The sequence below is a fragment of the Dendronephthya gigantea genome, unplaced genomic scaffold, assembly GCF_004324835.1.
Source record: "Dendronephthya gigantea isolate DGI-Jeju-01 unplaced genomic scaffold, DenGig_1.0 000011F, whole genome shotgun sequence".
Taxonomy (NCBI): domain Eukaryota; kingdom Metazoa; phylum Cnidaria; class Anthozoa; order Malacalcyonacea; family Nephtheidae; genus Dendronephthya; species Dendronephthya gigantea.
The window spans coordinates 2,574,218-2,596,799 of NW_021163021.1; the positions used below are offsets into that span (position 1 = coordinate 2,574,218).

The 22,582-nt window shown below is 33.4% G+C and overlaps 1 protein-coding gene across 1 annotated transcript; it reads right to left on the reverse strand.

Annotated features, from left to right (window-relative positions):
* Positions 1-15,079: 15,079 nt before the first annotated feature.
* Positions 15,080-16,165, reverse strand: LOC114518698. The gene has a single exon (XM_028538701.1). The coding sequence runs from the start codon at positions 16,163-16,165 to the stop codon at positions 15,080-15,082; it is 1,086 nt and encodes a 361-aa protein (XP_028394502.1).
* Positions 16,166-22,582: the final 6,417 nt, after the last annotated feature.

Below are 22,582 nucleotides of genomic sequence, written 5' to 3' on the forward strand. Positions count from 1 at the left end.
ATGAAAAGACAGAGAAAAAAGACAAAGTATTCAGAAACATTTGTTTTTTAAGAATTTTTGGTTTTTGGAATTCGTAATTATAGCGAATTAAATTTTTACAAATAATTATGCATGCGGGCGGATTGATGTGGATTGCTTTTTTGTGTTCAGATGTTTGGACTCTTTATTCATATGAGAAAATACATTTCATTTGTATTCTATCTGTTAAAGAATATTATTGTGATATGAATAAAATGTATCCCAATTTTTCAAAGTTGTTTGAAATTTGTGATAAAAGTGAAATTAATTGTTATATGTTTAATTGGCATTGCTTTTCAATGTATTTTAATGTTTTTAATCATTGTTAAGTTTGTACACACTTTGATTTTAGATTAAAGAGACATTGTAAAATTTTAAAACAATTAATCATGGAATACTGTGACTTTAAAAGAAATGTAAGATTGAAAATGGTATTGGAAAGATTAAAATTGTAATTAAAAAAGAATTTTTAATTAAATCTTGTTTTTTATTTCTTCATTTGCCCAACATTTTTTGTCATGGCAAGTGCAGATGAGTTCTTTATATCTTTTATGGCAAATGATAAAATTGCAAGAACGATTGCAATAAAACTTTATCAACATACTGAATTGGAATTTGAAGAATTATCCTTGTTTATTAATTGGGAATTTATGAGGGTTGGTGAAAATGAAGAGGAATGGTTTTGCTCACTCTCTCGTTTAGATAATGATACAAAAGAACAAAAACAATGGGGTGAAAAACGTTATAAAGTTTTAAAAGCAGAACACATTGAAATGAAGGGGACATTTTTTGAAAATATTAATGATGAATAGTTCTTCTCTATGTACTTATAAAAGGATGATGATTGTGATATATCCTTTGACTTTTTATAATGGCAAGTCATACTGACCATTACGATCGCTTAAAATCAATTTTCATGCATTTTGATAATGGAAATAATAGTATGAATAATGACATTATTTCAGTTATTAATAAAGGCGGTGTTGCAAAACAATTATTGAATGGTATATTTCTCTAGAGTGGAAAAAAATTCACACTTATTTCAATCAAAGGGTGATATCTTTGAAGCAAAGTTGCCTGAAGGTAAAGGGGAAAAGATTGCAAATGAAAGAAATTAAATTACAATCCTTATTTTGGGTGGGGGAGGGGGGCAATACAAACAATGAGGGCGTGAGACAACGGGGGGTTAAGAGGCATGCCCCCAAACTTTTAAATCTTATTAGTAAATTTTTATTACTGGGGGCGCTAAAACGCTATTGCTCGCATTTTCAGTCATGTAATTTCCCGAAGGTAAAAACGCTATTTCTCGCTATTTCTCACATTTTCAGACATGTTTTTTCCAGAAGGTTATTTCTCGAAGGTAAAGTTTATGGCAATCTTAAAGACACAAATCGGCGATTTTTTGTCTTTTGGATAATTTATTTCAATATTTCCATATTTATAATGGCGCTAGAATATATTTAAATTAAAAAAGGGCATTGGTTTAACTTCCCGTTTGAACTGATGAAATGTTAATACTTCATGTTATAATGTTATTCTTCACCTAATCAAATCTTAAAAGTGATCCCTACAGTAACTGGGTGGACAATCCCCCCTAGTCCCCTCAGCCCCCCTTAACACACCCAGTCCTCCCCAGTCCCCTCCCAGGTGAAAAACCAAGATTAGTGAAACGAATTTTTTAATTTGATGATTTTTAGAGAGTGCAAGTACACGAATAATTAATTTTTAATTGTGTACTCTATTTTTTTCCCCTCCTCCTCCTTTCTGCATAATAAACGGTGATTTTATTGTAGCATTTTTTATCTTCTTTTGTATAGTTTTATTTAATCTTGCAAAGTACGGATTAAACCTTTTTCCCAGTTTTTGTGGGTAGCCTGCGCATGCGCGGCTAACCACTATGTAGTCGAAAAGTGTCCAGATGTATGTTTGTAAGTGCCACATCTTCGGCAATCGTCGGATGTACGAAAGATGACGAACGGTACGTTCTACTTCTGGAAAATTTCGTTGTTTTCGTTGAAGCAACCGAAGTTACGTTAATACGTTTGTCAAATTTTAAAGTGAAGTTAAGTACTTTAAAGACGAAAAAGCAGTGATCGGTGAGCGTTGAATCTACAACTACGAAGTTGCACCAATAGGAAATAAATAGTAACAAGTTGCCCTGTTTAATAACTCATAATGCAATATTTCACCTGTCAATTTCTTGCTTGTGGACATGCAGCTATTAAACCAAATACATTACCTTATTGCAAATGGCAGTAACAAGTTGCCATGTTTTATAAATTAAAAATTATTATGCAATATTTGTCCTGTCAATTTCTTGCTTGTGGACATGCAGCTATTAAACCAAATACATTACCTTATTGCAAATGGTGGTAACAAGTTGCCCTGTTTTATAAATTATAATTTGGCAAATGGTAGTAACAAGTTGCCTTGCTTTATAAATTATAATTCAATATTTCACTTGTCAATTTCTTGCTTGTGGACATGCGGCTATTAAACCAAATGCTTTGGAGTTCAAAAAACAAAACTGTTAACAAAAGTGCATTTCAACTGATCAAAAATCTTTAAAATATTGTTCAGATACATAGATAAGTTCTTAAAAAATGTTAATGCTAAACGTTTGAAACAATTTTGAACTCTTTGTTATGTGACTGTAAGATGATCTGGCAAATCAAGTAGTTTATCCTCAATGAAATCTTTGTTAAGATCTTTCTCCTTTTAAACTAAGCTTTATGTTATCAGACGATGTGTGCCACGATCCCGGAACCTTACTCTCCTTTTTGTTCTGTTCACCTATTCTGCTTAAAAAATTTCATTTCCTATCTCTTGCTTTTATATATGTTTTAATATGTCCTAAAATGTATTTAATACAATAAGATATTATAATATATAGATTGCATAATAAATCGACTTTGTTATAACTGTATTCAACCAGCTAACTATAGGGCGTTTATTCCGTTGTCTATGGCATTAGAACATAAGACTAAAAAATAATATTTTATTGCATCAGTTGATATTTACTCAACACTATAGCAGCTTTATTGCATTAATAATGTTTTACAGGCTACCCACATGTACGCATTGCGTACCTATTTTTTCTTAAGTGATTTGTGAATTCTCGTTTTGCTAAGATAATATTGCGTTGTTTTTTTTTTCTCTTCATTTATATTTCATCGTAAATTATTTCAGGCCAGTAATTACGTCCGTAGGAGGTAAATAATTCAGCATTGCTTGGAATTTTTCTGGTTTAATACAATTTCAAATCTCTTGTGATGATTGAATTAAATGGTTTTCCACTATTTTTTCGTTGTTGTTGTTTGGTATGCATTGATGCATTTGCTTTTTGCTTTATTCCCATTGCAAATCATGCACGGTGCTGTTCTGTTTTTTCCATATATCATGTCGATGTTTCTTTTTTCCCTGTATATTTTGCAATAAACATATTTATGTTGATCCGTTTTTTAAAAGTGAGTAAGGCATTTGCAGCATCTCCAATACTGGATTTTTTCATCCGGAAATTATTTTCCTTTTGATGTTTTCACTGTTCTTTTTTGCATTTTTTTTGCATTTGACATTTTAGATTTTAATTTTTTTTTACAGCCATTTTTCTCTTATTTTTTTAGTAAATAATTTTAATCCCAAAATAATTGTCAAAATGCTTTTTTATAAATTTTATCATATTTTCAATTTTGCTTTTAACATTGCTGCTAATATTTGGAATTTTTAATGTTTTTTAGAATTTCAGGAGAAATAAAATTTACTACATTATCATCTCTTTCGTAAAAATCAATAATATCGAAGAATATAAAAGGTGATATACGAATTGTCTAATCATAAACTTCGAAATCGAATGTTGTATACTTATCCCCTAGTATAAAGTATACTTCAATTGTAGGGATAATATCCATGTTAAGGAGATATAGGAAGTGTCTGTTTTAAGGCAAAAGATCCTTTATTGACATTTAAATGCAATTGTGTAGTGGTTGATCATTCACCTAATGCTGAAATAGGTACATGCATAAAAATGGATAATAAAAAATCTCAAATTAACTAAATTTATAAAAACTAGCTAAATTTATTAAAAAATTATATTTAGATATTCCTGATGGAGTGACTGAAGAGGACAGAAACACTCAAGAAAAAGAAAAAGAAAAAAAGTTTGTCAGTTTGTTTTGAACATCATGAAATTTTACAAGCAAATGATAATACATCATTTTCATTGGGACAAATTCATGAAAAAAGAAAATTTTTTGAAAAATTTAAAAGTAAAATGTTAACATATGTAGTTAATGTACCCAGAATTCAAGACATGAGTATCTTTGATTTTATTGATAGTTTAAAAGAGCTTTTGAAGCGCTTTTGAGTGTCGCACATTTAAACAGCACAAGTGATAATGACTATGCGCATTTTGTTTTTTAAATGCGTCTTCATACCCGTTTTCAACACCTGTTGTGAAATTGAGTCGCAATTTTTTTTGGATATGTTTTCAAATATGATGCAAAGTAGAGATAATGCAGTTCGGGAAGGGTGGACAACATCGGGTTTCGATTTCGATATCTTCACTGGAACATGTAAAAGCTAAACGAAAAAAAAAAACAACTAAAAATAATAGAAAATCAAAAACTTACATGTTTTTGGGTAAGGGGAAAGACGATTCAGGTGCATATCAAATTATTTGTGTTGATTTCAAAATTTTAGGATGTTGTTTTGGGGTGGCGTTACTAACTGCTCTTTTACATTTAAGACCCCAAAAAAGTTTGCATTACTTAGAAGGGATAATAAATTGATTAATGTTTTTACGGAAGAAAATATTAATGATATTTACGAAAAAATTATTTTTCCCGTTGGGAAAGTTTCAGGATCAAATTATGAGTCGTCTATGAGAATTACCTAAAACAGGAAAATGTTGATCTTGTTGTTTACTCTGATAAGTATTTTAATGAGATTGTTTTAACACGAGGGTTGATGAAACAAATGATGTTATTATTCTATGGTTGAATAATAGTCATTATGATATTATTACTAACTCACTAATTTTCCGTAATAATCAATATTAATGTTTTCGTTGTATGAAACAATTTTCACGTTTTGAATTTCAATACAATCATCTTTGCAACCCCACATTATTGTATAAAAAGTGTTATTCATTGCAAACAAAATGCATAAAAACATGCAACAAAATTAAATGCAGTAAATGTAATTTGATCTTTAACAATCAAAAGTGTTTTAAGGCACATCTTTTTAACAAAATTTTTGAGTCCACACAGAAAAATGTCAAATTAACACCATGTGATTACTTTTTCTTTTGTGATATGTGTTTTAAAATTTCCCACGCTTTTTTTGTTTGTTTTAAATCGAAAGGATAGGTGTAAATTTTATTATCACAGTTGCGAGAAATCATTTTGCGTAAGTGTAAAACATATAAAAAAGATCATAAGTGTTTCATGAAACCGCTTAGGGAAAGTAGTAATACAACAAAATTTCCAACATTTTTTTTTACTTCGAAACAAAAACTGATGAAAATGATCACCTTCTATGCTGTGGTTCAAAAAGTTTGTCACTATTGTGAAAAACAGTAATTTGAAGGATGTGAAGAGAAAGATGAGAATGCTGAAAAATTTGCGGATCCGTTTATTAAAAAAGCAAATTGTTCAAATTGCGTTTGCGGGTATAGACAGTATGTTTTTTATAATAATGGAGATAATATTATTTCAGACTTAATTAGTTTTATAATTGAGCAAGGAAATAGTATTTGGATTGCACACAACGGAAGTCGTTTTGACACAATTTTTTATCACGAAAATTAATTAATGAACAGGAAAAAATTCCCAATGTTATAATGAATGGGAATAAGGTAATGCAATTAAATGTATCCTTTGTTAATGTGACATTTCTTGATAGTTACTTGTTTTTGCATATGTCTTTAGCTAAATTTCCAACTTGCTTAGGTTCTGAAGATTTAACCAAAGGGTATCACCCCTATTTTTTTATGATTTACAATACAAAGGTGCAATGATTGATGTTTGATTTTTTGACCTAACAAAAATGGGTGATGAAGAAAGAAAGGCATTCAATACTTGGTATAATAAGAAATGTAAATCAACATATGTATTTAGAGATGAGATTTATTATTATTGTGTTTCGGATGTTAATATTTTTCAAAAGGGATGTTTAATTTTTTCAAATTTAATGAATGAAATTGCGAATGTTCAATCATTTTACAATTCGTCCATGCTAGCAATCAAGTGTTGCATTAAAGGTTTTTAAGTGAAACTTTAAAAAAAACATCAAATGGCGTTAATTCCAAAACAAGGATATAGAGGGAATACAAATCAATCATTAATTGCATTATGTTGGTTAAATTCTATTCCTAATTTAACACACTCAAAATTGCATCGAAATGGTGAAAAGCAAATTTGTGGGAGACATGTTGTAGCTTTGATGAAAACACAAACACTGTATATGATCCAGGGCCGGATTAACCATATGGCAGAAGCGGCATATGCCCTGCGCTTTACTCAGTTCAATGTTCAATTTTTTTTTCGGTGTGTGGGAGACGGAAAAAGGCCACAAAGCCGCATGGCCATGCACAAAATAAAATAAAGTGACTCCAAAAAGCGAGGCCCCATAAATAAATAAAAATGCAATTAAAGCTTATATCGGAGCAAAATAAATAACGCAAGGCCTTAGAAATCAACAGGCGAGGCCCAATAAGGCACCCCTGCAGCCATATTCTCCCAAGAAAATTTTAGGGTAATGGAAAAATTCAGAAATTGAAAACTTCAAGTAAAGGCGGGGCTGCCCAGAGGGGGGGGGGGCAAAGGGGGAAATTTGCCCCAGGCCCAGGGTTGTAAGGGTCCCTGAAACCCAATAAGAATAAAATTAAACTGCATGTGGTTGGAATCATATAGTCCTCTTTCAAAAAACGTCTTAGGTTATTTATAGTTTAGGCAATATTATAATCGATGTTGCAGAAATCTCACCCCCAAAACGCAGGAAATCGCATTTCCTCCCTCTTTCTTGAGGGAGGAAGCCCCCAAACACTGCTATAGCCCCCAAAATCCAATTTTCTTACACCTCTCGATGTTCTGGTATGCATTATCACATTATCGCGCTAGAGTAGTACAAATTGCTATTTTTTGGCAGATTTTAGTCCCGTAATGAAGATTTTACCCGAGCCCCGAAAATTCTGTGGCCGGCGAGTAAAGGCTTTGACGCTTTACGGGATTGAGGGGCCCCCCGCTGAAAGAATGCCACATGCCCCGCGAAAGGTTAATCTGGCGCTGTGTATATCAGTTTCACGGATGTTATTTTCATGGATGTGAAAAATGTTTTAAGCTCAGGGGTTTCAAAAGTACAACTAGTGAAAGTTTTTTTAGTTTGCGAGAAAAAACAAGACGATTCACAGAATAATGTTATCACGCGAATATAAAGTTATTGAAAAATGGGAATGTGACTTTCTAATTGAAAATAAGTTAACTAAAAAAAGGTTGCACATGAAAAAATAAAATATCTCAACTTTTTACCACTTGAGCCAAGAGATAGCCTTTTTGGTCGACGAACATGCCCTGCTTTTTTGAATTACGATGTGAAGGGAGGTGAAAAAATTCGGTATTATGATTTTACATCTCTTTATTCGTATGTGCAAAAGAAAAATAAATTTCCAATTAGTCATCCTGACATTTACTTGCGAGAACAATGTAAATCCCTTGATGTTAATAACATGACCGGATTGATAAAATGTTAATTATTACAACCAAAATCATTCTTTTTTCCTGTTTTGCCATTCCGTTTTCAAGGGAAATGAATTTTTGCCCTGTGTAATCAATGTACGATTGGGAAATTGATAAATTGTTCGCATTCTGTCAATGAGCGCTCTCTTTGTGGAACATAGACAAGTGTTGAAGTTAAAGAAGCAATTGGCATGGGATATAAAATAATTGAAATTTTTGAAGTACATGATTATACATAGTCAGCAGAGATTTTCGGGGAATATGTGAACACGTTTTTAAAGATAAAACAAGAAAGTAGCGGAGTTCCAAAAGAATGTTTTAATAAAGAGGGAAACATTCATGATAATCTTTTAAATCACTTCATAAATTAGTTTGAAAGAATTGAAAAAATAAAATTGAATAAAGAGAAATTAGTGCAATAAATCCTGCATTAGGAACAATTGCCAAATTTTTATTAAATGCATTATGGGATAAATTGGCACAAAATGATAACAGTGTTGTTGTTGATTTCATTCGTTCATATATGGAATTATGCGAATTATTAAACGACAATACCGTCGATGTAACATCAATTGATTTTATTTCGGATAATTGTGCGTGAACAACACATAGGAAAAAAATGTCAACATCTGTTCACTTGGATAATAGAAATGTTGTTGTTGCTTCATTTGTGACCGCTTATGCTCGATTAGAACTATATAATGTATTGGAGAAATTAGGTGAAAATGTAGAAAATGTATTGTATTATGATACTGATTCTGTTTTTTTTGTTGATATTATTCCAACTGGGAATTTTCTTGGCAACTTAACAAATGAAATGGAAAAGGATAATGATAATTGTAGCGAAATTTGGATTACAAGTTTTTGTAGTACTGGACGAAAGTGAATTCGTATTTAACAAATGAATATTTGTATTTTAATAAAAAGTCTAAGGAGAAAAAAATTAAATGTGATGAAATTACAAAATGTTTTTCATTGAATAATTAAGCAAAAAAAAATTGAATCAACAAAAAGGTGTGTGGAAAATAAAGAACAAATTATTGATATTTATCATAATCGAAAAATTACAGGAAATAATCGGCATCAGGTAATGGTGTTACCCAAAATTAAAAAATTAAAATTCACCTTTAATAAAAGATACATTATTGAAAATTCTTATAAATAATTTCTGTTTGGTTTTTGTTTTAGGGAAACAAGATAATCAATGTAACGCTACCCCTTTCCCATCCGTTTACGATGTGCATTACGGGACCAACACAATATGGAAAGACATATTTCATAAAACAGCTACTTGAAAACATCGACGAAATGATTGACCTGACACTGATAAAATTGTCTTTCTTTATACCTCCTTTCAATCAATTTACGATAAAATTTGAAAAAAAATTTATGAAAAACGAAATGAAACTGATCTTCAAGATATAAAGTTTATTGATTGTGATAAAGGTATTCCAACAATCGATTATATAAAAATGAATTTGGTGTAAGAACATTGTTAATCCTTGATGATCTAATGGTTCATGTTGGTTCTGCAACTGCATTATGCACAGCAACAGAAAATCAAAGAAATTTGAATAATTTGTTTGCCTCTATATGTCCTTTCAACATTAAAAAAAATAGTCATTATCATTGTGTGTTTATCAATTATACAAATGTAAAACCAATTTACCAAAGGGCTAAAAGCAAAGGAATTGAAAAAACAAGATTCGATTAAATATATAATGACACTAAAAGATAAAAAGAATTTGTATTTGGTTTTTTGATGGGGAACCTGACAGTTATGCAAATGCACGATGTTGCACAAAAATAATGCCAAATGAAGACACAACATTGTATATAATTAATTTTTTTTATTAATGAAGACATTGTATATATATAATTTTTTTTATTAATGGAATAAAAGTTTTACATTTCTGACTATTTTCTACTTTTTTTACATTTTTGTTCATATAATGATTTAATGTTAAAATTGTTTTTGGATATTTTAAATAATTTCCTGCCGCCTTTAGTATCTCCTCAATCGGGACTGACCTGCTTTTGCAGCCGATGTGCTAGCAGAGCGTGTGCTATGAGCACTAAACACCGATGTGTCGATTCCCGATTGCTGTAGAACCTCTTTCAGCCATCTGTTGTTGTAATTTGGGCGTCGGCCTTTCCATAAAAAATGTTTGTGTGTAAAGTATGCGGGTTGCGAATGTTGAGATCTAGTGCCTCTTTTGTCATATTGCACCTTGTAATGGCGAGAGTGACTGCCGTCCACTGACTGAGCAATTCGATTAGTTGTTTTAATATTAGCTAGGCTAGGCATGACGAAAGGTCGTCAAACAAAAGGCTCGTCGGTGGATATTGCGTCGAGCAGAGTGTAGAATACTCTTGATTTAAACAAGGGCGTAAGTATTCACGTCTGCGGAGTGACAAATCGATGTTTGCGTGCCCCAAAAGTGCCAGGGCATCTGTGTGGCAGTTTTAATAAGCTTGTCCACCAATAAAGGCGTACTTTTTTGGCGTGTGTCGAGCAAGTTCTCAATACACTTTGTCACAGCTGTGCCAGCTTTAGTGATGGCATGTTGTACATTTGCGAGTTGCAAGTCTTGTTGTTTCTTTGCATGGCTTATTTGTCCCCAGACGGATGTTCTCGGACCATTGCTTATTTACAATGTCCGCCAGCTAAGTCGGGAGAGGTGAGCCTAACGTCTCATCAGCATTCAACTCCTTTGCAATATCGTTCAAAAGGTCATCTTGAGCCTCTGGCGAGTCGCGTTTTGTGTCGCCAATGGCGGGCTGGTCTCGATTGTATAAGTTTTTCAGCGTCATTGTCTACGCTAGGGCTAGGAGAGCCTCTGTCTTCGCTCTTAGAGCGTTTACGTTTCTTGGTGTGTCGCCGTTCATTTTCTGAGGGGGAAGAAGAGCGCGACAAGCTGGAGTCACTTGATGACGACCTACGTCTAGTACGCCTTCCTTTCACAACTGCTTCAAAGTTGTCCATTCTTTTGTCCATACGAGTCATATTCGACGACACTTGTTTTAAAATCTCAGCCAAATTAGGTAAATTCGCCTCCTTCGGACATTCGTACTCGAGAAGTTTTTCTGTCTCTTCCTCTGAAGGTTGCTTGTTGTCAAGCACATCGTCCCTGGCATCGACCTCTGAGTCAGAGGACTTTGGCATTTTCGTGGCGATCTGAGTCGTCTACGTCCTTGGAAGTTCGCATAGTCAATAGAGTATACTTACAACACGGTTTTCTCTGCAGGGTCAGCAAAGAAATAAATTATTTTAGTCGCAAGCTGAAGCGAACTTAGCGAAGTACAAAAGATGTGCTGATCATTAGAAAACGGTTTGTGCACTGACATTAGAAATAGCGCGCGCCATCTCACATGATTCCATTATGACATAACCAATGACGAAATAGAATTTCTTCTTCATCACTGCTCATTTCATCATCTTCATTATTTCCAATTGATTCAGGTGTGCATGTTAATTTCTTCATCATCAAATTCATAAATGAATTCATCATCATTATTACCAGCATCATAATTATTCTCTTAATCAGAACCAAATTCAATTTCTGATTGGGGGGGAAGTTCGTCTTCATTTTCCGTTTCTTCTTTTTGTTCATTTCTCTTACTTTTGTTTTCCATTACTTACGCATTAAGCGATATCAGAATTTTTTTATGTATAATCGGGCGTTTAAACCTGACACCATCAATAACAACACCAAATGGATAATGAATACAATATCTTTTTGATTTTAAATATCACATTGGTGATTTTTTGGTTGTGGCTTGAATTTTTTTTTCTTATTTTTTTTTTAATGTATACAGTCTTTGAGGCTCCTGTTGATACGAAATGTGAATTTGATTTCAAAAATCTCCTATAAATACAACACGCAAATTATTTGCAACATCTTGAGAAAAATGTAAATCAACCGAAACATTTTCAGTTATATTCAACAGAAGAGTTTTTAAATGACTATTTCGATTTGATGTTAAGTCAAACATTATCACAGAATATCCATTTTCATAATCCTCGTAAGGAAAAGGCATTTTGCCAAATTGTTGTTTTCCGAGATTATCACGCAAAAAATTGTATGCTTGTTTCGAATTCTTAAGTTCAGGATATACAACATTTCCATTTTCTTTAACAGAAACAAATTTTAAATTTCCCATACAAAATTATTTGGGCTTCGTGCAAAACCACCTTCAAAATCTCTTTGATCAATTAATAAAATAAACAAACGTGAAGGTGTTTTTCCATTAAAAATATTGGCTGCTTGATAATTTCGAATGCTGGCATTAATCATTTGAACAATGCTTCAATATTCCGAGGTGTAATATTTACACTCTTCAGCTTTATCAACCATCCTGTTATTTATTGCTGTTCGCATTTGTTCATTTCGTTTAAAAACGGTCATTTAAAAACGGGACAAGCAAGAATATCCCCTGCATAAAATGACGCTCTTGGTCTTGTTGCAAAAGAATGTCTTCTTTCAGCACCATAATTTCCAAGGTCATCACCAAGGTTGTGAGAAAAAACTTGATCACCGTGATCAGCGTAATTGAAAGCACCCACTGTATCTCTGTATGCGAGATTAATTTGCTGACCGTCATTGTAAGTGTTTGGCGTTTTAGTCATTAACCATTCAAGGTATGCATGTAACCCCTCATAATTACTTGACAAGTTAATTAAAGTATGATTTATTCTAATCTCCTTCGTTTTCCACATGGTGCATAAAAAACATGGGGATTTTAATAAACATTGTGAATCAGCTACTGCAGCCACAGCATTTTTCGTGACATGATTCATTAATTGACAATCAGCAGAAATTTGTACTTTGTTTATTAAAATTAATCTGGATGGTGTTGCTGAGTGATGGAATTTGTAAACATCAGCAAGCGGGTCAACAGGGGTGTCATTAATAATTTCATGATGATTTTCTACAAATGTTTTATCAACAGGAAAATTTCTGTATAACTCAATCCCTGTTGCGTAAGCATTATCTTGTTTTTCAATTCTTTGATCGGGGTCACTCAATCCTGCTTCCTCTGCACTTCGTTTCACCATGATGACACAAATAAAATGAAATGCAGACAAAACTAAAAATTAATAATATATTTTTTTCTTAATCGCTTACAATTTTTTTACTTAAATGTTAACTTTTAAAACATTCCCCAAAGTTGATGTCCCTATCTGTCTTTTCTTTCTTCCCCCTCTTTGTTTTTTCTTTCCAGGTTTACGTTTTTTCCCTGGAAAATCCCTTCTCCCATTTGTTGATATAGATGTAATCTCCTTCGATGATAAACCATTTCTTAATCTCCACCAAAAATTGTTTTTAACACTTTTGCATCGATTCGGGATTTTCTTATCTGTTGTTTTCCTGAATTTCGTTTTAAAGTTGTTTCTTGATTCAAATTACTCAAAAAAATTAGATTTGTACTTGTAGCTTCAACAAATAGACAACTTGCATTATAGGATTTGCGCCGCTAAGCATGATGGTAGAAGGCTGTAAGTTGCTTTCGAACGAAATGGCCGGCGCTGGAGCGGGCAATTTCATTCGGAGGAATATATGGCAGTTTTTAGACTATTTATTGCTTCAATCGACATTCGTTTTCCTATGGGAAATAACAAGGGTGCTATGCTCTATATTCTGAGAGAATTTGAGGAGTTTTTATCCATTAGCAACCGAGAAAATACTCCGAGAGTGACACGCTTTGAAAACTTACTTTGAAGAATTTACTAGGGGAAATTTCGATCTCCGCAACAAAAGCAGGTGAGTTGGCCTTTCATTATGCGATCGGCTGAATTTTATTTCAAAATATGATGCTCGGATAGTGCCTTGCATTTGATCTCACAGTTGTTTTGCATGTTCGCGCATTAAAATGGCATTTTTGACCTCCTGAAATTTACAACCTCTGTCGCATTTGTGTTCGAATTTGCTATTGAACCCATAGAGACTTCACTAAATGTTTATATTTGTTTTGGCGCGAAAATACACTAAATTCAAATTCAAGTCGTCTTCTTGTGGCACAAAAATTGAAAGATAGACGTTTTCTGGGTTTTCTGCTGTTATTTATCCTTTAGCTGAAGTGTAACTGTTCTCCTCTCCTCCAGTACTAAATTTTGTATATAATACGTGAGTTCTATCGTAATTTTAGGCAAGATGTAGTTCAATATAAATTTTTAAAGTAGCTTTAGATTTGTATATAAATTTTTTAATAAAATATTTAGTTAAATTATAAGTAGCTAGAAACAATTTAGGGTATCTATTAAATTTGTCAATATTTTAAATTAGTGTAGAATTGAATTAAATTTTAAATTTTTAGTCTAGGTCAGCTCAGTATTTAAATTTAAATTTCATATATAATATAATTATAATGGAGGTTGAACCACACACTTCACTTGAGGTAAATAACATGGAAATACCAACAATAAAAAGGTAGACAAGGGATTTAAATGGCCTTCCAGCCTTTAATTATGAGCTATTAACAAAACATTTGGAAACTGAACAATCTGGTGGTGCTCACAAATATAAAAAGTTGGGATATCAAATGTTCAAGGATAAATATGTTGGTCAGGTTGAAGTTAAAGGGAATGTAATCAAAGCTAACATGTCATGTTTTTTGGTTAAAGCTATTGTAAATGCTGCAATGAAAAACACAACATACACTGTATATGTTCATTTAAATGAAGCTAATGGGGAGGTTGTTTATAGCAATTGCACATGTAAAGCTGGCAAAGGTGGAAAATGCAAACACATTGTTGCATTGCTGTTTCAAATAATTGAATATAAACAATTAGACCTGACCGAAGTCCCGGATCACCTTACTTGCACACAATTATTACAGCAATGGCATGTACCAAGAAAGAATGAGTCTGATGAGGCAGTCCTGTATGAAAGCATTATTTTTAAAAAGGCTGTCTATGAGAAGGATATTGAAAACAATAATAAGCGTAAAAGATCACAACTGCCCAATGAAGTGTACAATACCACCCTAGATTTTACTAAGGTAATCCAACAAACTGAAATCAAGAAATTAGCATGCAGTTTGAATTCTCATCAGGAGGAAAGCTATCTAGAACAGTTGCTAGAGTCAAATGATTGAAAGCCATATGCATTTGAGGCTGCCCACCAGAATCTTCCATCAAAAAAGAGACACACTGAATCCCTCACCATGAATCTTAATGACACTGCTATCCGTGATGAAGTTTTAGATAATTTACAGTCCATTTCAGTTGAAAAATCAAATAGCTACAGCGATACAGTAAAGGAATTAAAGCATGCTACAAAAATTACACACTCAGAAGTACTCCAAATTGAAAGAAATACCAGGGATCAATCTTCCAGTGAGAAATGGTTTGAGGAGCGCAGTAAGAGGCTCACATCATCAAATTTCGGTGCAGTAGTTAAGAGAAGAAAAATTGGTGTTTCAATGAAAAACTCAGTACAATCAATAATAACTCTTGTGTTAGGATAGACGTGCTTAAAGCAGGAAGGCATGTTATCTTGAATAAATTTACGGCTGGGGCAAATTGGGAGGGTGCGAAGGCGTTGATGCATAAAGGGAATCCAGGTTTTAAAAATACGAGAAACACTGCTTGTCGAGATATTAAATCTGTGAGCAATATCTTGTAAAAGTAAGCCCAAACGTAATCTTGTGAGCACAAGGAATAATTCCTGTTCAGGAGACATTGATCTTTGTTTACCGCATTTTGTTTGTGATGCCGAAGTTATAGGAGCAGTGTTGGAACCATGATACACAAGGTGTTCACAGGCCGGAGAAAGGTACCCGTAAAAAGCTTTAAAACTTGAATAGTTGGGAAATCCAGTATAAAATCTAAAATCGTTGTCACTGCCTATGAATCTTTCTAATCGGAAGGCACTTAATTGTACTTTTTTGATATCTTCTTCATGCTGTTTTTGTAGCTGCTGTTTCTCATCCTCAAGTATAGCCATTTCCTTCTTAATTTTATTTATTGGATCCTCAATCTCAACAACTGTAGAATTAATCTCACTAGTGACTGCATCATCTCTTATTTCTTTACTTGTTTCACTTGATGAACATTGTGAATAATTATTATTGTCAACTGTTACTCTTACAGTGGGCCTTTTTCTTGGTTTACTTGTTGATGCAAAAATTGTTGGAATGTTGTTGGTATATGTCTTCTTCCCTCCCACAAAATGCATTGAACACACCCTATGGGTGGAACTAGGATCTCTTACACCTTTTCTTTTCAAAAGTCTTACCCACTTTTTCTTTAAATCAGGATTTTTTGGAATCTTATGAAAAGACAGTTCAGGGTTTCTCCGATTGTTGCTTTCGCATTGTGGGATACAACAATATCTTTTCCATAACCTTGCAGTGACTTCACTTTTTTCAGTGTTATTTACCTCAAGTGAAGTGTGTGGTTCAACCTCCATTATAATTATATTATATATGAAATTTAAATTTAAATACTGAGCTGACCTAGACTAAAAATTTAAAATTTAATTCAATTCTACACTAATTTAAAATATTGACAAATTTAATAGATACCCTAAATTGTTTCTAGCTACTTATAATTTAACTAAATATTTTATTAAAAAATTTATATACAAATCTAAAGCTACTTTAAAAATTTATATTGAACTATATCTTGCCTAAAATTACGATAGAACTCACGTATTATATACAAAATTTAGTACCGGAGGAGAGGAGAACAGTTACACTTCAGCTAAAGGATAAATAACAGCAGAAAACCCAGAAAACGTCTATCTTTCAATTTTTGTGCCACAAGAAGACGACTTGAATTTGAATTTCGTGTATTTTCGCGCCAAAACAAATATAAACATTTAGTGAAGTCTCTATGGGTTCAATAGCAAATTCAAACACAAATGCGACAGAGGTTGTAAATTTCAGGAGGTCAAAAATGCCATTTTAATGCGCGAACATGCAAAATAACTGTGAGATCAAATGCAACGCACTATCCGAGCATCATATTTTGAAATAAAATTCAGCCGATCGCATAATGAAAGGCCAACTCACCTGCTTTTGTTGCGGAGATCGAAATTTCCCCTAGTAAATTCTTCAAAGTAAGTTTTCAAAGCGTGTCACTCTCGGAGTATTTTCTCGGTTGCTAATGGATAAAAACTCCTCAAATTCTCTCAGAATATAGTGCATAGCACCCTTGTTATTTCCCATAGGAAAACGAATGTCGATTGAAGCAATAAATAGTCTAAAAACTGCCATATATTCCTCCAAATGAAATTGCCCGCTCCAACGCCGGCCATTTCGTTTGAAAGCAACTTACAGCCTCCTACCATCATGCTTAGCGGCGCGAATCCTATAATGCAAGTTGTCTATTGATTCTTTTTTTATTTCTCCCCCCTTTTTTATGCTTTTTATGTAAAATAAATTTCCAGCATAATTTTTTCCTTGTGAATTTCTGTATAACATTGATTTACATAACTCAATATCTTCTTCCCTTTGTGCCATATTGAAAAATGAAGAAACTAATTTCAATCAGATACTAATATCCATCTGATAACACAAAATGCAAATTAGTTTCTTCATTTGTAAAAGCACCATTAGTACTGTCTTCATATTCACAAATACAAATAAACTTAATTGTCATGGAAATTTCCTTAAAAATTATATATACAAAATCGACTGTTTTAAAGTTGCATGCAGAAAAAAAAGTCTCAAATAATTCAAGATGATTGATATAAATTTTTTCAATTTGTTTCAATTGAATTTTTGAGAAATTAATAAAAAACCGCCAATCGCTGCCAAAACTTAAACTCATTTTTTTTCAAGTTGAAAATTTCTCAATTTCTCAATATTTATAGCAACTGTACTGTACATAATTTATTTATTCATTCATTGTGAAACATATTGACCTAAGTTATAATTGCACGCAACCGAACGCGTATCATTGTAATCTGTAATTCTGTATATCAAGCTATTATACCATTGTATGCTATTATACTGGCATTTGCATTGTTTAAGGTATGCATTGACAGTACTGTTATGAAAATTGGAGAACGTATGTTGCAATATATAAGCATTAATGAAAAGCAGAATATTTTCCTAATTTTAAATATAAACTCATTAAACTGTATAGAGCCTAAAGTCAGCAAAACGCTAAACGCTTTCCCCTTTTAGATTACGTGCTTCGCTATGAGCTAATGTAAATCAATTTATCAAAGTGCCTAAAAAGTGTGAAAGATGATAAAGTACCGTATGCAGTTACGCCAGCGTATGAAAAATATAATTCGTAATACATACGCTGACATACACTGATATGCTAGGTAATGGCCCATAAGGTGGCATACGCTCACATACAGCGTTAACGGCGAGGGCGTTGAGGCAACAGCTTTTTTTAATTAAGCATACTTAAAAAATTCCTGTACTGACGTTTGGTTTGTGCGATAAGTGGATGGCACAAAATACATGGGATATGCCAGATTTACGGTACTCATGCATACATTTTTTGTACATATGAAAGTGTTTTCATTAATTCTTATATGTTTTAATTCTGCTGACTGAAGGAAAAGGTTAAATCGATGAAATTTAATTTTTCCAGTTTCCTTTTTCTACTTATATCCAAGAATAATAAGAATAATCACGTCTTGAAAATCTGGGCCTCGTAAACAGGCCTATCGCATCGAGTCAAGTGTGATGAATGCCAAGCAGAAATTAATGTAGACCATGCTAACACCCACATGAAAAATGTTCATAGTGGACAGAAAATGCGGTTCGCTCCCCTGGTAGATGCTTTGCAATCACAGTTAAATAGACTTCTGCTTAGTACCACTGCAACAGCGGAAAAACCATCATCGTTTCGAGACCGGCTGCAGCAGTAGGAACAATAGGAACAAGGGGAAAAAACCAACCCGGATTGAGCTATTCCAATATTGAACCAGACATGATTGTTGAACTAGAGACGACAAAGTCACCGAACCTGGAAAATATATCCCCTGATAAAGAAATACTGGAGCCAGCATGCTCTGGTGATTCAATTGGTATAATTGAAGAAAGTACAAAATGTGCAGAGCCTTTGCTGTTAATGTTTGAAGCTAATGCCAATGGCCCAAACCAGCCAATTTTACATGAGTACCCAGCGAAAAGGTTTGGAAATGAAACATTTTCCCATAAGTTCAATCCTCTATGGTATAAAGCGCATACTTGGCTCAGCTAAGAACCAAATAATGACCAGTGCATATGCTTTCCCTGCAAACAGTTTGGTTACAACAATTCCTTTGTGTATAGCAATTGGAAAAAAAACAGAAAGGCTTTGTAAACTCGGTAACTCTGATAAACACATCACTACAATAACAAAATGGGCATTGTTTAAAGCCAATAAATCATGAAGTACATCAGTGCTCGAACAACTTAATAGAGCCCACAAGGAAAACGTTGACTGCAACCGGCGTTATCTGCGAATTATCATAGAATGTCTCATGCACAATGTTCAACAGAACTCACCATTGAGAGGACATGAAGAAAGAAGATGCTATATCATTGAATCTCTTCACTTTTGCTGTAAGGATTTAGCATGGTTGAAAAGCATGCTTCAAAGCCAAACATTAGAAACGTTTGTTGGATTTTTCACAACCACATCAACTGAAGGAGAGGTTCTCTTTGAACTTGTGAAGAAAGCAATTGTCAACTTAGAGCTAAAACTTGAAAATATTGTTGGAGAATGCTTCGATGGCGCTGCTAATATGAGTGGAGTTCACAAGGGACTGGCGACACGTATGAAAGAGTGTTCTCCTTTGGTAGTTTACAATGAAATCTGTCGAGTCAGCCCGCAATGCCCTTGGAACAGTACAGAAACTGTATACGTTTCTTGAAGCAAGTCCTAAGCGTCGTTGAATTTTTCAAGACTTGGAGATTGAGAAAGATCACATCAATCTAACCCTTAAATCCTTAAGTGTTACAAGATGGCCGTGCCGTTCCGAGGCTGTGAGAGAAGTGGTCGAACAGATGACAAGAATTATTCAATCACTTATCTTAAGTAGTGGTGATCACGATCCCACAACCTATACTGGCAGCAATAACTTGCTAATCTCAATTTGCAATTTTAATTTTGTGTTTGGTTTGTTATTGCTAAGAGTTGTCCTGTCAAATACAGACAGTCTCTCCAAGTACCTACAAAGCAAGAACATGGATGCTATCACAGCCAAAAAAAAACACTGACTCAACTATCAAAGCTCTTGAAGGCTGCCGAAGTGAAGAAGGATTCCACATGCTTTGGCTAAGAGCGCATGTTATGGCAAATAACATTAAGAAAGAAATTCAGGGTACCAGATTTTCAGTCAAAGATGCTTCACCCCCAAGAAACAGAGTTCCGTCGCATCGATTGCAGGCCCTAATTGGCGAGTCATCCACTACAACTCTGCACCAACAACCAACTCCAGAGAGTCATTACAGGATTACAACCTACTACCCGACATTGGACAAAGTTATTCTAGAGATGCAAACACGCTTTCAAAGCAACAATCAAGACATCTTGTGTGCTCTGGCAGACGTGGTTTTCAGTCAGAAACCGTCAGAAGAAAGCATTGCCTTGGTCTCCTCGTTCTATTCATTAGATAGTGCAATCCTAGAAGCATACGTCATACAGAACCCATAAGACAGAATGATAGGGATACATAGATAGCAAAACCATAAATGCCTTCAAACAAATAAAAGATGAAAGCATTTTTTTCAAAAATCTCAGCACGTAAAATTTCTAATTATATTAATATCCTTCTGAAGATATCTCCTTTCATCATTAAAATAACTTTTATACTGTTCCCACTGACTTCGTAATAACGCATCCCTTTCACACATTTCTTTATGTTGAACATCCCACACATTAATTCATCAATATCTTTTTGCAAATCCTTTTTTTCATCTTTAATTAACTCAAATTCAATGATCAATTCGGCATTTCTTTCCTTTAACATTTGACACTCCAATTTAAACCTTCTTCACAGGAGGAGCAATTTTCCGTACTATGCATGCGGCTGCGCGCCACTCTTGCTTGAGTTTGAATGATACAAAACCTTGTTGGGGTTTTATTATACGGGAAATCATGAAATACATGAAATTTGGAAGCTATGTATACAAAATACATTAAATTTAAGGTCATGAATATCGTATTTTAAAATACTATTTTATTTTTCATTTTATTTTATTGCATTAGGGGTGTGGGGAATAGCATATTTCATTATGAAAAATTGGAATTTTTAGAATAATATTTCAAAGCATATATGTACTTTCTAAAGGCTTTCTAAAGTTTTAGCTTTAGAATTTGTACCTAATGTGATGAGTAGCTTTTTGTACCAAATTTGCTGGTGGAAGTCCATTTGGCATATAAGAAGGAATAAATTCAGACCACCTGCATTTATCAGTTTGTATATTCTCCTTAATAGAAAGTTGAGGGGGCTCTTCAATGTCTACAGAAATCCTCTGACTATGGAGACAACAATACATTTTTTAAATGCCAGTGTTGGAAGTAAGGAATCAATCATTGATAAATCATGTTTTATGGAATTCGTAAAAAGGATGTAAACAATATCATCAAAACTGGTTCGAGTAAGTTTTTCTTTCAATGCCTATTTTTGTATCTGCGAACGCAGATATATTGCTATCGCAAACGTACTGTACGTTAACACATAGCCATTCAGCAATGCGCTTATATAATTAGCCAATCAGCGATTGGTTTATTATGTGCTCACACCATAACCTAAAGCATGAAAAAATATAAACATAAACTCGTGACTTGCTATTGCAATTTAGGCTTCAAGAAATCTTGTTCTGTGTTTTTTTTATCCAAGTTTATCTGCATGAGGTAAATAGTCAATCTTTTCGGAGATCAAAACAATCTCTTCAGAGATTGAAACAATCTCTTCTAAAGAAATTCACCAGCAAACCATTGTACAGTGCATTTGTATTGTATAAATAGCAGCTGTGTTAGGTGTATAGATTCAAATCACTATACACGTAGCTGCTGTTGTCGCCACCGACTAACTGTACAGAAATTGACAAAGCAGACAAATACCAAGCAATCTAGAGACCGTGCACCTTCCAGGTTGCCTTTAAGAGAATTATATTGGCTATGAAAAAGGGAAAAAGTAGATCCACTTTAAAGCATTATTTTGTAGGAAATGCTCCTAGGTCATCATTGAGTATTTTAAATAAGATAGCTTGTAATTTCAAGCAATGTTGTTTTTAATTTGTGTCAATGCAACATATTTTTATCAATTCATTCGGATATTTAAAGTCTTTTGTCAACTTAGTAGAAAAAAAAATATATACAGTAAAAAATCATTTTGTAATGTTTTATACAGTCTCAATATTGCTATAGTAAACAATATCACATATCTCAAAGGAAACTAATGTTTTGAGATATTGAAAGAAATCCTGGTCCTGTTTAAAACAACAGTCCCACTAGACTGACATCAAATGTAGTGTTAGAGCAAAGGCGACAACGCTTTCATTATATTTAAGACCATTTGATGTTGGTGGTGATGGTGACTGCCTTTTTTTAGCTGTGTCTCATCAGTTGTGTAGTGACCCTGATCACCATCTACAAGTTCAAGCATTTGGCATTGCTTATATTAGGGCTAATCCTGAGAGATTCATTGAAAGTAACACTGAAAACTTATCGTTAGAATACCTCAATAATATGTCCATGCAAGGGTCATGGGGTGATGCTATGATTATACAAGCTGTGGCTGATCAGCTGAAGTTAAAGATAGTCATTAGTGAAACACACAAACAATTTTCTGAATCCATTATAGTACTGGGATATTCACCAACAGATCAACTTAGAGATATTTTTTTAGGTCATATAGATGAGTATCATT